General features: G+C 33.1%; 1 protein-coding gene across 1 annotated transcript in view; it reads left to right on the top strand.

The window, feature by feature from the left end:
- Positions 1-17,311, top strand: part of LOC137401061 (dynein axonemal heavy chain 6-like) — a 106,544-nt gene that overhangs the window by 83,992 nt on the left and 5,241 nt on the right. Inside the window, exons 72-79 of the mRNA XM_068087411.1 lie at positions 6,816-6,953; positions 7,778-7,953; positions 8,560-8,772; positions 9,994-10,191; positions 11,966-12,165; positions 13,121-13,341; positions 15,263-15,465; positions 16,928-17,017. Coding sequence (XP_067943512.1) covers positions 6,816-6,953; positions 7,778-7,953; positions 8,560-8,772; positions 9,994-10,191; positions 11,966-12,165; positions 13,121-13,341; positions 15,263-15,465; positions 16,928-17,017 — 1,439 coding nt within the window. The remainder of the gene's footprint in view (positions 1-6,815; positions 6,954-7,777; positions 7,954-8,559; positions 8,773-9,993; positions 10,192-11,965; positions 12,166-13,120; positions 13,342-15,262; positions 15,466-16,927; positions 17,018-17,311) is intronic.

The raw sequence follows: 17,311 nt of genomic DNA, 5'->3' as shown, positions 1-17,311 counted from the left end.
TGGGGGAGCACTATGGGAGAGCACTATATACATGCACTATACATGCACTATACATGCTCTCCCATATGCACTATGGTAGAGCTTACTCTCCAGTATATAGTTTTCATCAGCGCTTTAAAATGTTTATATTATTTAGTTTACTTCCTTCGGCTGGCCTGGCAAATAATGCTCAGAATTATATATACATATATGTATATGTATTAATTGTATATATAATTATTTATATATACATGTATATACATGTATATACATGTACATATATATATATATGTATATATATAGTTATATATATTTATATTTAGTTATATATATTTATATTTAGTTATATATAGTTATTTATATTTAGTTATATATATTTATATATAGGTATATATATTTATATATAGTTATATATATTTATATATAGTTACATATATTTATATATGGTTATATATAGTTATATATATAGTTATTTATATATAGTTATATATATAGTTATATATATAGTTATATATATATAGTTATATATATAGTTGTATATATAGTTATATATATAGTTATATATAAATATATATATATTTTATAAATAAAAATTTTTATATATATAAATTTTTATATTTATAAAAATTGTTTCCTCACCCCGGTTAACCCGTATGGGTGGTAATTTCTGCTCTAACTCGGGTCTCCTACCAAGGACCTGGGAGTTTGAGCACTCGCCTATAGAGTTATATAAATAGTTATATATATAGTTATATATATGCATATACATATAGTTATATATATATATATGCATACATATATAGTTATATATATAGTGATATATATATATATATAGGCCTATATATAGATATATATATATATATATATAGGCCTATATATAGATATATATATATAGGCCTATATATGTAGATATATATATATAGGCCTATATATAGATATATATATATAGACCTATATATGTAGATATATATAGGCCTATATATATAGATATATATATATGTGTAGTTATATATATAGATAGGCCTATATATATATATATATATATATATATATATATATATATAGGCCTATATATATAGATATATATGTGTGTAGTTATATATATGTAGTTATATATATGCAGTTATATATATAGTTCTATATATATAAGTATATGTAGTTTACGCTGTAATTAATAGTAATGATTGCACTGTATTATTAGTAGTAATGATTTTAACCTGTAGTTTTAAATAAGCTTTATATATATATTGTATATATACAACGTATATATATATACATTGTATATATATATACAATGTATATATATACATTGTATATATATACAATGTAGATATACATGCAATGTAGATATATATACAATGTAGATATATATGCAATGTAGATATATATACAATGTAGATATGTATATACACTGTATATATATATATTGTATATATATATATATTGTATATATATATTGTATATATATACATTGTATATTTATATATACATGTATATATATATATACATGTATATATACAATGTATATACATTGTATATATATATATACATTGTATATATATACAATGTATATAAATATACATTGTATATATACAATATGTATATAAAGCTATACAATGTATATATATACAATGTATATATATACATTGTATATATATACATGTATATATATACATGTATATATACAATGTATATATATACATTGTATATATATACATTGTATAGCTTTATATACATATTGTATATATACAATATGTATATAAAGCTATACAATGTATATATATACAATGTATATATATACATTGTATATATATACATGTATATATATACATGTATATATACAATGTATATATATACATTGTATATATATACATTGTATAGCTTTATATACATATTGTATATATACAATGTATATTTATATACATTGTATATATATACAATGTATATATATATATATACAATGTATATATATATACATTGTATATATATATACAATGTATATATATATTCATTGTATATATATATTCATTGTATATATATACAATGTATATAAATATACATTGTATATATACAATATGTATATAAAGCTATACAATGTATATATATACAATGTATATATATACATTGTATATATATATACATGTATATATATACATGTATATATACAATGTATATATATACATTGTATATATATACATTGTATAGCTTTATATACATATTGTATATATACAATGTATATTTATATACATTGTATATATATACAATGTATATATATATACAATGTATATATATATACATTGTATATATATATACAATGTATATATATATTCATTGTATATATATACATTGTATATATATACAATGTAGATATATATACAATGTAGATATATATACACACCGTATATATATACACTGTATATATATATATACATGTATATATATATATATATATATATATATATATATACTGATGAAGAAGAAGGTTGCAGTTCACTAGAAGAGAGTGCTCAATATTAAAATAGAGCATTTATATAAACTATATTAAGAACTGAAAACTTTTAAAACATTTTACAACTTAAAGTTTCATGGTTGCTACCATTCATCAGGTAAAATTAAAATGATTTGAAGCTCATATGACTGTACGTAAAAACACATCGAGTAGCTTAACGATAAAGGCCAGCTACATATATGGTAATACAACAATTTAATTGGTTCATGTCACAGCATTGCAAATTAAGTGCTTATTTGAATGTCTGCACTTTGACACAAGCTCGTTTCTTGAGTTTAAGCTTGCAAGCTCAGGTTTGTATAAAATGAAGTATTTCTCCCAAATACACAAATTACAGCGTTTACTGGTCTTATTGTAACTACTCGCTTTTTTCAACACTCTCCACTTGATATCGTACTGGATGGATCGATCTTTAAGCTGCCATATATAATTACTTAGTTCTGTTGAAGTTCGTTTTGATGTATTGTGGAAGCTGCTACGATGGTTGTAATATCTTTTCTTGAATGAGCCCTCTGTCAAGCCAACATATGTCTGTTTGGTAGCATTAGGTTCTTTGGTCATAACTGTAGCCTGATAGATGACGGAACTGGACAAACATGCATTTGGCAGTGGACACGTACTTTTATCTCGACAGTTGCATGTTGCTGTTGGCTTTTCATTTGATAGCTGCGCTTTGTTGTTATTTGTAATAATCTGTCCAATATTCTTCATGCAGCTATAGCTAAGTTTTAAATTGTTTCTATTAAATATCGAATAAAGTTTATGATCTTTGGGAAATTCTTCACTCAGAGCTCTGAAGAAAAGCTTTCCTATATTGGTGGCAACATTTTTAGAGAAAGGGGGGTTATACCAAAGTATATTTCTCCTGCGTTTGCTTCTGGTGTTATGCGATGTTATATTCTCACTAAATGTCAGTTTATGATGGTATCCACTTCTATTAAGGGCTTCTTGGTGCTCTTTTGTATTTTGTCTAAATATATCATGATTTGATGATATTGCGGAGAGGCGCAGGTTGACTGATGCTGGAATGTTTTTGATGATGGAAGGTGGATGGTTAGATCTTGTGTGCACGTATCTAGGAACATTATTAGGCTTGCTGAAGGGTCTATATACTTCATTCTGTAGATCTAACGATATATCCAAAAAGTCAACGGTGCTTTTATTTGCATCTACAGATATTTTCAGCCCATATCGATGGAATAATGTGCACAGATTTTTCTTGAGCTTCTCAGTCTGTTTAGGAGTTGCTCTCACTACGCCAAGTCCATCATCTCGGTATAATCCAAAAGTCTCTTTTGTGATTTGGTTTATCTGATGTAACATAAAGCAGCCAACCAGTTCACATATCTCTGCTCCATCATAGGAGCCCATAGCCACATCGAAGCAGTCTGCATGTCCTGATTTCCCCCATGCTTCATGATCACTATATAGCAGGGTCTTTTTGGTGTGCAAGATTATTCTGCGCTCATCAGATGTTATAGTCTCGTAGTTGGTAGCAAAGTCTAAAGCTAGAGATAGAAGGTCAATAGATATGGAGGGGTAGAACTCAACAACATCAAAAGATAGAAATCTACACTCTTTCTTATTAGGAATAGCATTGAACCATGTGATTACGTCATGTGTGTTCTTCCATTGATTTATGCTGATGGCGCTATTTATTTTAAAGTTTATGCGTTCTACTATGTTCTTGCTTACGATGCCAAGTTCGTTCTTAGTAGGGTTGATTAGGCGGCAAGATGGTTTAGATGCAAAACTCGCCTTGTGGTCTTTTAAAGTGATAAAGGCATCATTGGTTGCCAATGAGTCTATCCTGTCACTGATGTTAAGAGAATCAGCTATCTCCATTGTTTCTCTCGTGATGGAGGATATAGTGTTATTATCGACCTTGCTATAAGACTTGGTGATACTGTTTTTGAGAAGATCATTGTAAGTGTTGGTATCCAGCTTGTAGTAGTTAGTTGTTTTGTCTGCAGGTACTAGAATGGTATTGACATTCTTTGCATGTTGTTTAATGTCAGACTGCATCTTCCTTAAAAAATTATCCTTTAATTTCTTGAACTTGATATGTTTGATTATGTTGAGTAGACGAGTCTCAAACTTGCTGGTTTCTGGAATCACTGGTGGTGTCTTTCTGGACTTAAAGCCGTAGGTTTCCTTGTCTTCTGATGTTATGTTCGGGTTTAAATAGAAGAAGGCTTTCCATCTCATACGTCTACAAAACTGCTCAGTTTTCTCAATGAGTTTCCTGATATACTCGTCCTCTGATGGTATCGGAATGTTCTTATCTGAGTAGTCAAAGTTTATTCGTTCCATTGCTAGTGATCGCTAAAAGTGCTCAACTAAAAAGGAGCGTGTATACTGATGAAGAAGAAGGTTGCAGTTCACTAGAAGAGAGTGCTCAATATTAAAATAGAGCATTTATATAAACTATATTAAGAACTGAAAACTTTTAAAACATTTTACAACTTAAAGTTTCATGGTTGCTACCATTCATCAGGTAAAATTAAAATGATTTGAAGCTCATATGACTGTACGTAAAAACACATCGAGTAGCTTAACGATAAAGGCCAGCTACATATATGGTAATACAACAATTTAATTGGTTCATGTCACAGCATTGCAAATTAAGTGCTTATTTGAATGTCTGCACTTTGACACAAGCTCGTTTCTTGAGTTTAAGCTTGCAAGCTCAGGTTTGTATAAAATGAAGTATTTCTCCCAAATACACAAATTACAGCGTTTACTGGTCTTATTGTAACTACTCGCTTTTTTCAACACTCTCCACTTGATATCGTACTGGATGGATCGATCTTTAAGCTGCCATATATAATTACTTAGTTCTGTTGAAGTTCGTTTTGATGTATTGTGGAAGCTGCTACGATGGTTGTAATATCTTTTCTTGAATGAGCCCTCTGTCAAGCCAACATATGTCTGTTTGGTAGCATTAGGTTCTTTGGTCATAACTGTAGCCTGATAGATGACGGAACTGGACAAACATGCATTTGGCAGTGGACACGTACTTTTATCTCGACAGTTGCATGTTGCTGTTGGCTTTTCATTTGATAGCTGCGCTTTGTTGTTATTTGTAATAATCTGTCCAATATTCTTCATGCAGCTATAGCTAAGTTTTAAATTGTTTCTATTAAATATCGAATAATATATATATATATATATATATATATATATATATATATATATATATATATATATATATATATATATATATATATATATATATATATACATGTATATATATATATACAGTGTATATATATACGGTGTGTATATATATCTACATTGTATATATGTATATTGGAATATATATATATATATATATTCCAATGTGGTGTGTTAAAGCTGCCAAATAGTGCTCAATGAGTGATCAGAGCTTAAATATAAAATTTATTCATGTAAAACCTTAGATAAAAAACAACTTCATTACTATTAGTTTCATGTCTGTTACGCAGACAATCATCAGGATGATTGTCTGCGTAACATCTGATGATTGTCTGCGTAACAGACATGAAACTAATAGTAATGAAGTTGTTTTTTATCTAAGGTTTTACATGAATAAATTTTATATATATATATATTGTATATATAGATATATATATTGTATATATAGATATATATATTGTATATATATACATTGTATATATATATACATGTGTATATATACATATATATATACAATGTATATATATACATTATATATATATACATATATATATACAATGTATATATATATAATTCTGAGTATTATTTGCCAGGCCAGACGAAGGAAGTAAACTAAATATAAATATTTTAAAGCGCTGATGAAAACTATATACTGGAGAGTAAGCTCTACCATAGTGCATATGGGAGAGCATGTATAGTGCATGTATAGTGCATGTATATATTGCTCTCCCATAGTGCTCCCCCACAGTGCTCTCTCATAATGCTCTCCCATAGTGCTCTCCCATAGTGCATATATATATTTAGCTCTTAGCAAAAATTTCCTTTTAAACTAAAATGTTTTCTATATTATGCCATACAAAAATCATAAAGCAAAAAAGGATGCATATTATTTGTCGATTAAAGATCTTTTTCACACGTTCAAGTCTCAATCAGTGTAATTTAAAATTAAAATATGGTTGTCAATGTTGTAGTTGGAGTCTTTAATATAGTGCTAAGATGGTTCTGTCCGAATCAGCTTTATATTATTCTACCTTGTTATAAATCAATTAATTCTCTTGAATTAAATAGTTTTTTATTTAAAAGAAATTATTGTCCGATCCTTTTATTAAGAGTTGCGTGGTCGTGCGTAACTTTTGTTCACATATTTTAGGCTCAGATCCAACAGGGCAGATTCTGAAGTTTGCACGGGACATGAGAGGAAGCACCTTACATTTAGATATGGTATCGTTAGGTCGAGGCCAAGGTCCTAAAGCTGAGGAGTTTATAAATAAAGCACAAATACTCAAAGGTGCGTGTTGATATTTTCAAGCTGAAGTAGTCATTTTATGAAGTGTTTAATCAATCCGGTGTTTTATATTTGGTGCTATCAAAGGGGGTCCTGAGATTGTTACTTATGTGACAATACTGGGAGGGAATATTTATGCACTGTGTATACTAGTGTCCTACAAGTATATATGAGTGTTTCTCTCCGGTTAGCTATTTACTGCCTCCTCTAGGCGTCTATAGTATTATCAACAGGTTAAACTGAATGCTGGCATAATGTTGCTACACGATATATTTGTATATTTATGTATCAATAATTGTAATTTTAATATAGTTATTATCTTTAAAGTCATTTTATACACCTATATATGATTTTATAATATATTAATTCATTATAATACATTAATATATTATCGCAATGTATAATATTATTTTGCATTATTTATGTGGTTTTATATTTGAATATATCACATAGTATGGTAGTTCTCATTTGTATTATATATTAAATTTTGTTACACTGTTTATGCCTAATGATGTTATGTTGCTAGTAGACGTAATACTTATAAGTAACTTATTTCAGCTATTAATATATCTTTAGTCTGACTTTGCAAATGAAGTCGACTTTATAAAATAATCAAATTATATCAAGTCACCCAACAATAACATTCGGTTGTTACAATCTATTTGGGATCTTTTCTGAGTGTTTTGTTGGTAAAACTCTGAGGAGATGTTTGCTATTACTCTTTTGATCAGCTGGATAAATAACTGCTTATTTCAATTGGTATCTTTCACCGAAGTCTTGTCAAAAGAATCTCTCCTATATTAGGGCTTCGATATGTGGATTTGTAGGACGCTGGGTGTTTCTTCAAAACTGCCACCTGGCAGCCTCGTGGATGCCGAGACTCAAGTCTATCGTCTCTAACTTCAGCAAGCCCCAGTCAGATGTCGACCCTCAATTTAGACTGTTCCTTAGCAGCAAGCCTGAGGATAAATTTCCTGTTTCCATCCTCCAAACAGGCATCAAGGTTTATAGCCTACAGTACCAACTTCATACCTTGCAGCACCAACTTGGCTTTTGTCAGCTATCTTTTACCTATTAAGAAAAGTGTTTTGTTAATTAGTTCAGTGTTTTGTCAATTCGGTGAGTTTTTTGTTATAACTGCGGCAGGTTTAATTGGTTCTGAAAGCCTTATGTAAATAAGCACGCGTTTATACCCCCTATGCATACCCTGGAAGGATAGGTGTGAATAAATATCGAAAATGCATCTATTATTGTATGGAGTAGGCGATAAGCATTTATTTGGTTCCATAAAATTATCTTCTACACATACTTGTCAGCATCGTGTAACTGGTACGGTTATTACTCTATTGAACACTCACAGATGAATCCAGTAAAAACATTTTTAAAGCAGCACCAAATCTTACCTGTCGCAGTTATCATCTCTTGCCATGTACTTTTCAAAAAACTTACTGTCATTCGTCTAAAATGCTGAAAAGTATATGATTGGATTCGGACCACCTCATACGCATGACAATCGCATACCTTCTACTTATAGAGGGTCCAAAACACCCAAACTTGTTACTACATGCAACTCTGAAAGAGAGCCTACTTTTTTCTGATCTACTGATAGGTCGCTGTAGACGCTCCGCAAGGTGTCAAATCTAGCCTCTTAAGGTCCATCCAAAGTGGAAGCTTTGAGAGATTTTATACAAGTGCTAAAAGTGTGACAATGAAGAACCTCCTCTATGGTCTCTGCCTCTTTAACTCAGTTATTCATGAAAGGAAGAAGTACGGCGCCCTTGGCTGGAATATTCCATACGAGTTCAACGATTCTGATCTTGAGGTAACTTTTGACTTTTCAAGTTTGTTTTAGATATCCTTTTATCTGGGAGTATGACAGAGGTAATATACCTGTATACTTGATGACTAAATTTTATCTTTGTTCATTGTATTTGCTTTATCATGCCACGGTTTAGAAGCATGATAAGGTTAGGTTATAGAAGCGTGATCAGGTTATAGAAGCATGTCAAAGATTACTCATTTTTAGTTATTATATACAAAGAGACTGATTTCAAGGCGTATGTTTTTGATATACACTGGAAGATAGTGTTTACGAGTCATACAGAATATGTTTTGTTCCTGTGGATGTATCAAACCTAAAAGTTTAAAAAGTCTTTTGGGTTATTTCTCACAAACACAGGCTATAAACATTCTGTCCAATCATACAATATGGAAATTATCTTTTGATGGAGAATGCTTTTAATTGCCTATTCTGGTCTTAATGAAGATCTAATCTGGTTGAGTTTTGCAATATTTTGTAGGATACAATGCTAGTGTTATCATAGACTGGGTGGTCATGCGCTCGCTGAAGTGGTCCAAACAGACCCAGTATTTATCAAGGGGAACTCTGCGTTGGTGGGCTTATCATGATTGTTGATAACAAAAGTTGCCTAGATTGAAAGATTTTACTATTTGTTTTATGTATTTGGAGGCTTCGTCCAAGCAGGGCAATGCATATTTCTTTGGCTGGCATTCGGATTTCCTTTCCTAATAATAATAATCTCTTGGTCTGTACGTTAGTTATAGTAACTTCCTCATAAACTATATTAATTTAAGGATATTCTGGCCACAACTCATTGTTGTTTGAAACATGTATGAGACACAATCTTTAACCAATGAATGTTGTTAAACTGTTGCTAAAACATTGCTGTTGAAAGTTCTCAGCAAACCGAGGATATGTAGCGAGTATGCTCAATGTCTTTGCTGTTGCGTAAGTTGGAAGCTGCGTGTAATAGATTTCAGGAGTGGCAAACTATGATCTTACTTATAAAAACTAAAAAATCTGTTTTTTTTTCATAACTTGTAGTATTTGAAAATCTTGTCTCAAATATCAAGTTAGACCTCTTTACATAAATTTGGACGACCTCTCATGGTCATTCCATCTGCAGGCAGCGTTATAACTTGTAGCCTTTAAAAATCTTGTTTTAAATATCAAGTTAGACCTCTTTAGATAAATTTGGATGACCTCTCATGGTTAAATCACTTCTTACCATTCCATCCGCAGGTAGCGATGCTGCAGCTTGGGATGTTGTTGGATGGAGCCGAAGAAGTGCCATGGAAGGCTTTGCATTACCTTACAGGTGACATCACCTATGGAGGTAGGGTCACCGATGACTGGGACCGCAGGTGCTTGCATGCACTTCTTAGTAAATTCTACTCTGGCCACGCCCTGCAAGAGAACCACGTGTACTCTACTGATGGGGTGAGCATTGTTCACATATCTTTTTTCTTGTCTCTGATTCCAACAGGATGTTTTTACCTGCTATCAGAATGAGGAATTATCATTTTATCAGTTTAGACTCCATGAGTTACCGTAAAACCTCTAATTGAATGCCATGGCGCTTCATTTTTCAACCTTTCCTCTATAGTGGCGGTCAATTGGAGGGGGCATTCAAATAGAAGTGACGTTCAATTAGAGGTTTTACGGTAACTGCAAAGTTAACTCTAGTATAAGTTCGAAAAATTTTTGCATTTTTTTCAAGTTACTTTTTTAACAATCTATTGTTACATATTTCTTTGGTTTTAAGGCATAGTTGAAAGTATTCATATTTACACTTCATTGTAGGTTTTGCCATTTTTCACACGCTGTACTTTAGCAGGAAATGTTTTTACTGTTTGAAGTCGTAAACAATCAGGCATTGCCCAATGCTATCTCATCAACACGCTGCATGCCAATCTCTATAGCAATCACAATTCTTCTGCCAATAGTAACAATGACAACAACAACAACTGATGCCAGCAAGTAAAAACTGGTTAGCTCGGCTTACTACGATGTACTGACACAGAAAATCCCAAATTTCTAATACTAAAACTTCAGCACTCATCAAAGAAGTCGGTGAAATAAGTTGAGATATGACCACTAGTCATCCTTCAATTTATAAATGTTGAAGATCTCATTATTCTAGCCTATATTTAGGGTACTTTTTTTGCAAATTTAAACCTTTTTTCAAAGGTTTCAAGTATCTGAATATATATAAAAACTGTTGTTATAAAAATACATGAGTTTCGACTAAGCTGGCATATCATTATTCTCGTTAGTATATTCAGAATAATTTAAAACATTGTTCATGTAACGGACACGTCATGTCTTATAAGACGCGGTTAATCATTGGGCTTGTGTGAAGGTACAGCATATCCTTTCAATATATTAAAATATGCCGATGTGTCTATTGTCATTCAGGTATATACAAAGTCAGCGGCAACAGTCAGCATAAAGCTTTCTACGTACATTGCACTCTCGAATAGGTTTACAAATACTTAGTATAGGAAAATACTTATTTTAACCATGACCAAATTAGTCATACTAGAGCACCTGTCATCTGTAGTCACACTGTTGCAGCTGTCATCTGTAATTCATCATAACAGAATGTTTGCTGCCACCCATCAGAATTCTCTATCAAAACATTCACAATACTTTATTAGTCATTTCAGGAAGTAGACTGGTGGTTTGTACTTAGTGCATGGAATCATCTATGTGTTATCGACAGACCTAGTAGTCATGCATGTGGCTAATCATGTGTCAAAGTTAAATAAATGCACTGGCAGCATTTCTGATAATTAGTTGAATCATTTAACTTGACTGAAAGTTGGTTACTATACTTCAAGACGAAGTTTTGATTTTGTTCATTCAACTCCTCATACTAACTTAATTGAGCAGCCTGTGTCAGGTGCTCTGGTGTGTCAGGTGCGGTCACAATATGTATTTTCCAGAGGCAAGTTTAGCCACCTGTATAACATTCCTTTCAAATTGAAGATAGAAAGAAAAGTAGTTAAGATCAAATAGATGAGGTTGCCATTCAAATGTCTGGCAATTTGTGTGCATTTATTTCATGTTGGAAATCTTTTAGACACATCAAAGATGGAAGGGAACCATGGAAGTATCAGTCACGTAAACTTACAGTTTGAATGTATAAAAGTTAAAAAAATTGGAAAACATCATGCTATATTTTAAATATTTTTAATCTCTATTTTGACAGCTCTACAAGCCCATGCCAGTGGAGTATGCTTTTAGCGACATAAAGAGACATATTACCCATAAGCTACCCACAGTTGACTCTCCCAGCCTATTCGGAATGACTACCGACTCCGAGATGACCTGCATGGAAAGTCAGGCTCGAACTATCATACAAACAGTACTGAGTGTACAGCCTAACCTCTCCACCCATCTTTCTTCTGGGTAATTATGGCTTCTTGCTGTAAAAAGTAGCTTTACATTGCCTTATGAAACACTCCCGCTTCAGTGTTTTAACAGACATATTATCATATTAGTTCTAGGCCCACAAATTAAAGTAGTAGGTAAATTCCATAGAGTTATCTTTGTCTCCAAACTTTAAGCCGTCATAGACATGTCTATGTTAGTCTATGTAGCTCTATGTTTTAATGTCTCATGAAAAAAGAATTTTATTTTCATAAAATTTCGAAGCTCTGGTGTGGCAGTAGTAGATAACTTCCAATGAGTTATTCTTATCTCCCAAAGTTAAGTTGTTATACACATACATGTATCTGTGTTACTTCAAGCAACTCTTTATTTCAATGTTTCATTAAGTAGGTTAGAGTAGCAGGCCAATTTCACTGATTTGTATTTGCTTCCAGGAGTATTTATTTCTCAGGAGCTGTAAAAAACTTCCCTTACTGTTTCCCTCATCAAGGTTTAATGAAATCCTCTCATGCTGATGTAATCATAGTACCTATTTGTTTTCCATAATAGCTTAAATGCCAAAGCAAATAGCAACAGTCAGTAACCATTTCTGCCTGTGGTCTGTGTTTTTGCTCAGGCACGTCAGCACAATACAAGTGCAGTGCACATCCAAAAAGGACACGTAGTGCATTCTTCAATTTTATTGACTTGTGTAAACTTGTCAACTTTTCCAACTTAACACAATTATACCACTTCATTGCTTGGTATTCACATTTGTTTTGTTAAGCACTATTACCTTGATCGAATTAAATGGCTATAAAAACATTTTGCACCTAAGGTGAAATTGTTATACTTTCACAAATTGGGACGTTGAGCAAGATGTATGCCTATGAAACAGTTTTTCAATTATGAAAGCTATTTGGAGTTGTTTCTCATTGTGTTTTTGTCAATGCTTGTTTGGACGTAGTACTCTATATTCTATCTTGATCTCTAGAACTGTGGTGAAGACTAGCGATGAAGTGGTTTTGGAAGCGTGTGATGACATGCTTCGCAACATCCCATCTGTAGTGGAAGATGAGGAGGCTATCATGAACCCGCCCCAACTTCCATCTGGAGCTCAGCCTCCAAAACGACTTTTTACATTCCAGTCTCTTATGAAAGCTGATCTTTCCTCTCAGATAGTTCAAAGACGAAGCAAAGACATTGAACTGCCAGGTGCTCTATTCTGACCTTGACTAAATGTCATAACTTCTGTGTGACACTTTGACTAAATGTCATAACTTCTGTGTGACACTTTGACTAAATGTCATAACTTCTGTGTGACACTTTGACTAAATGTCATAACTTCTGTGTGACACTTTGACTAAATGTCATAACTTCTGTGTGACACTTTGACTAAATGTCATAACTTTTGTGAGTCACTTTGACTAGATGTCATCACTTCTGTGTGACACTTTGACTAAATGTCATAACTTTTGTGAGTCACTTTGACTAGATGTCATCACTTCTGTGTGTCACATTGACAAGATGTCATCACTTCTATGGGTCACCTTGGCTAGATGTCATCACCACTGTGTGATACCTTGATAAGATTTCATCACTTCTGTGGGTCACTTTGACTAGATGTTATCTTTTCTGTGTGACACTTTGACGAGATGTCACCACTACTGTGTGTCACATTGACAAGATGGCATCACTTCTTTGTGTCATTTTGACTAAAGTCTTACTTCTGTGTGTCACTTATTAGGCATTACCTGAATGGCTGTAAGGTTTATAATTTATTTATACTTTTATCCCCTATATTCTTACATGTACTCGGTGTACTTTTAACAACTTTCTTTACATTCAGAAATCTGCCCAAAGGTTTTTTTCAGTTGGAAACAAGCATGGTGAAAAATAGTAAGATCGAAGTGCATATAGCAAGGCGCTAGCTATCACGTCACACAAGCAGTAAATGGTGCCTGTGAAGTATTTACGTCTCACCTTCGACACCTGCTTGGAGACACGCAGATATCTTCTGATACCAAACTTATCTACTTGTGTGTTCTTTGGAATACAGCAGCTAAAAAATGTTATCAAGCATCGATGACTATTCGGAATTAAAAATATTGTTTAGTGTTGCGTGTTTTATATGCGCTGTTGGGTAGTGTTATATTTATCTCGTACTCACACTGTATTGAGTGTTCTGCTTTTATTTTCAAGAAACTTTAATAAGTTTGGTATTAAATATTTTCTTAAATCAGATACACAAAATAAGGAATGAGGAAATTTTCTTATATCTTATTGCTTTGTTCAATTTGAAGCGATAGATCTGTGATTACTGCAAGCGTATATTCTCTGTCAAGCATTTGCTAGTCAATCAATGCTAGTCTATCTTTACCATAATAAAAAGCGGGTTTGTCTGTTCCTCCATCTGTCCAAAGCTATAGTTGGAAGTTGGAGAAAAAACATTGCATTGTATAGGATTTCAACCCGCAACACTCGGCCCTACTGAGACTATACCAGCACCATATCTAGAATACTAGTCATTACTTGGCATTTTCATAAGTCTAAAGCCAAACTAAGAGCGGGGAAAAAAGATTGCACCGCTTGGGAATCAAATCCGGCTATTCAACTTCCCTGCCACTCGACCGTTTCAAACTTTAGAATAATTGTGCAAATACTTATTACACCTGATGACCACTTACCACACACAATACTACCAGAGTGATAGTACTAATAAAGGGTGGTGTATTTGACCTCACACATTAGTTCTGTTATCCTTCACAAGTATTTAAAAATCGCATTGCATGGGTTTGAATCCTATACAGTGCAATATTTTTTCTCCAATTTTCAACTATAGCTTCGGACAGATGAAGAGACAGACGGACACGCCTCTTATTATGGTAAAGATAGCTTGATTGATTGACTAGCAAATGCTTGACAGAGAACATACGCTTGTAGTAATCACAAATCTAGGCTTTCAAATTGAACAAAGCAATAAAATATAAGAACTATCGTAACTTTGTATCTTGAATATCTCTAACTCAGATATCTATGTTATTACTTCTACGCAATTACTAGTGGCGCTAGTTACTGATAATTGGATTTAAAAATAGATTAATCAAAGATTTATCTGGTTGGTAACTTTTGGCAGAATTCTTAAGTCAGCGGATCTTGCAATCAGCTCTCGTCACCTTCTTGAGACAAGAAGTCGACCGTATGAACAAACTTCTTGAGACGATATGCAAGTCCCTCACGCTGCTCTGTAGGGCTGTCAAGGGGGAGATAATCATGTCAGAAGAGCTAGAGGACATCTATCATTCCATACTCGGCCAGATTATTCCTTCTATATGGAAGGTTCGTCATTTAAGCTATAGCCACTGGTATTAATAACCCAATAATGTAGGAGCACAGACTATGCTAGTGGGTTTAAATGATAGCTTTTAAGCGTTTTACATGCTTCTAGGGCAAGAACAAGCTATTTCGTATCTGAGGTCAATATACAAGTGACATATCATTTTGTTTTGCGATTCACTCAAGGACCGATGTAAACTGCTGTTTAATTTCTCATGATGATGACTGGCTGCGACTGGTCAATTGATCATTGATTGATAAAAGGATGGAAAGTGAGTTTTCCATCAATAGGAAAACATATATGCGTGTATGACTTTGATCAGTATCAGCGAATCGCATTGGTTGAGCTGGTTTTATAACAAGGAAAGTAAATCACATGATATGCAAGCACTACTCATGCCCAGGGCTGATACTCTGAAAGAAACACTCACCTGGCTAGGCCCAGACTTGGATATTGTACCCCCAATCACCTGGTTGGTCAATTTGAAATACACCCCCTAAATACTAGAAGTTCCCAAGGGGGCGCCCAGGTTCCACGTCCCGCTAAACATCCAATATGATTCAGAAGCTATAAAAATAATTTCTATGGGCCCTTCACTGGCCGGGCTGTGGAAACCCCCCTAAAGTAGCAATTCACTGACACTGCCCCATGGTCTGAACCCCCCCCCCTAAAACGTGATATTGGGCCGAGCCTAATGGGCCTTTTGGGGGGAGTATCAACCCTGGGTACTCATGTTTATTAGTTGAACCCAGTCTCCGATTTTTACGGGTTTGTTTGAAGTTCACTAATTTACATGTAAATGATCCCAGCTTGAATAATAGATGTTTCAATGACATACTCATTTGGAAGGCTTGCAAACCTATCACACAACAACCTTTGATCTTTCACACGAGTCTGTGATCCAACAAACACACATGTTCCGTAAAGGGTATTTTACGTTTATAGTATCATTACTTTGAAATAGCACAGGTTGCTCTTCAATCTACTATTTTAAAATTCTTGTTCAGCTTTACCTGTTTTATACACTAAGATATTTAATAGTAATAATAAGTAATTACACGTATATTTTATTTGCCCACCTCATGGAAGTTAACCATAACCTTTGCAGTTCATTATTAAACTTTGATGTTGCAGCATGGAAGGTTGAGTCATATAAAGAATCAATTAGACTTCGTAAAAATAATATTTAACTGTAATAATAATATTAATAATGGACAGCTCGTATAGTTATACTGCACTGTTTTGTCATTACGTAGATTAACATAAGGTGGCTAGATTGAAATATCTTATAATATAGTTGGAAAACTGGATTAAGCTATTTATTCTTTTATCTTTAAAATTTCAACATTTACTGACTCATTTTGGTTTAAATACGCAGAAATTCATAGCTCTGTCTGTTTGTCACCTACGGCAATCAGATACATTTCTTCTAGAATCTTATTGTTATTATTGATTTCTTTGCAGAAAGTTGCCTACGAGTCTATGAAACCGCTTGGTTCTTGGGTGATAGACTTGAGTCAACGGGTAGAGTACCTTTCCAGATGGTGCCATCAGGTGATAAATCAGTCATAAAAATATTGGACCGCATAAGACGTGACATTTCGGAGCATTTCCAACTTGTGCGATTCTCCTAAATCTTGAAGCATTATGCAAATCCTCTGTCGGTTGCAGTATAATTTATGACTTTGTTTCTATGTGGCAGTAGGGAGGGGTGAGTAAGGTGAGGCTTAGGAATGTGTCTCTGGCACCTTGCCACAAACCGCTAGCCGCTTTATACGAGGCAAAAAATAGAGGTCTGAATGTCATCAAGATTTTGTAATTTTGCCAGCTGCTAAGCTAGCGTGCTAC

This window comes from Watersipora subatra, chromosome 7, assembly GCF_963576615.1.
Source record: "Watersipora subatra chromosome 7, tzWatSuba1.1, whole genome shotgun sequence".
NCBI classification, from domain to species: Eukaryota; Metazoa; Bryozoa; class Gymnolaemata; order Cheilostomatida; family Watersiporidae; genus Watersipora; species Watersipora subatra.
This window is presented reverse-complemented; position numbering and strand designations above follow the sequence as displayed.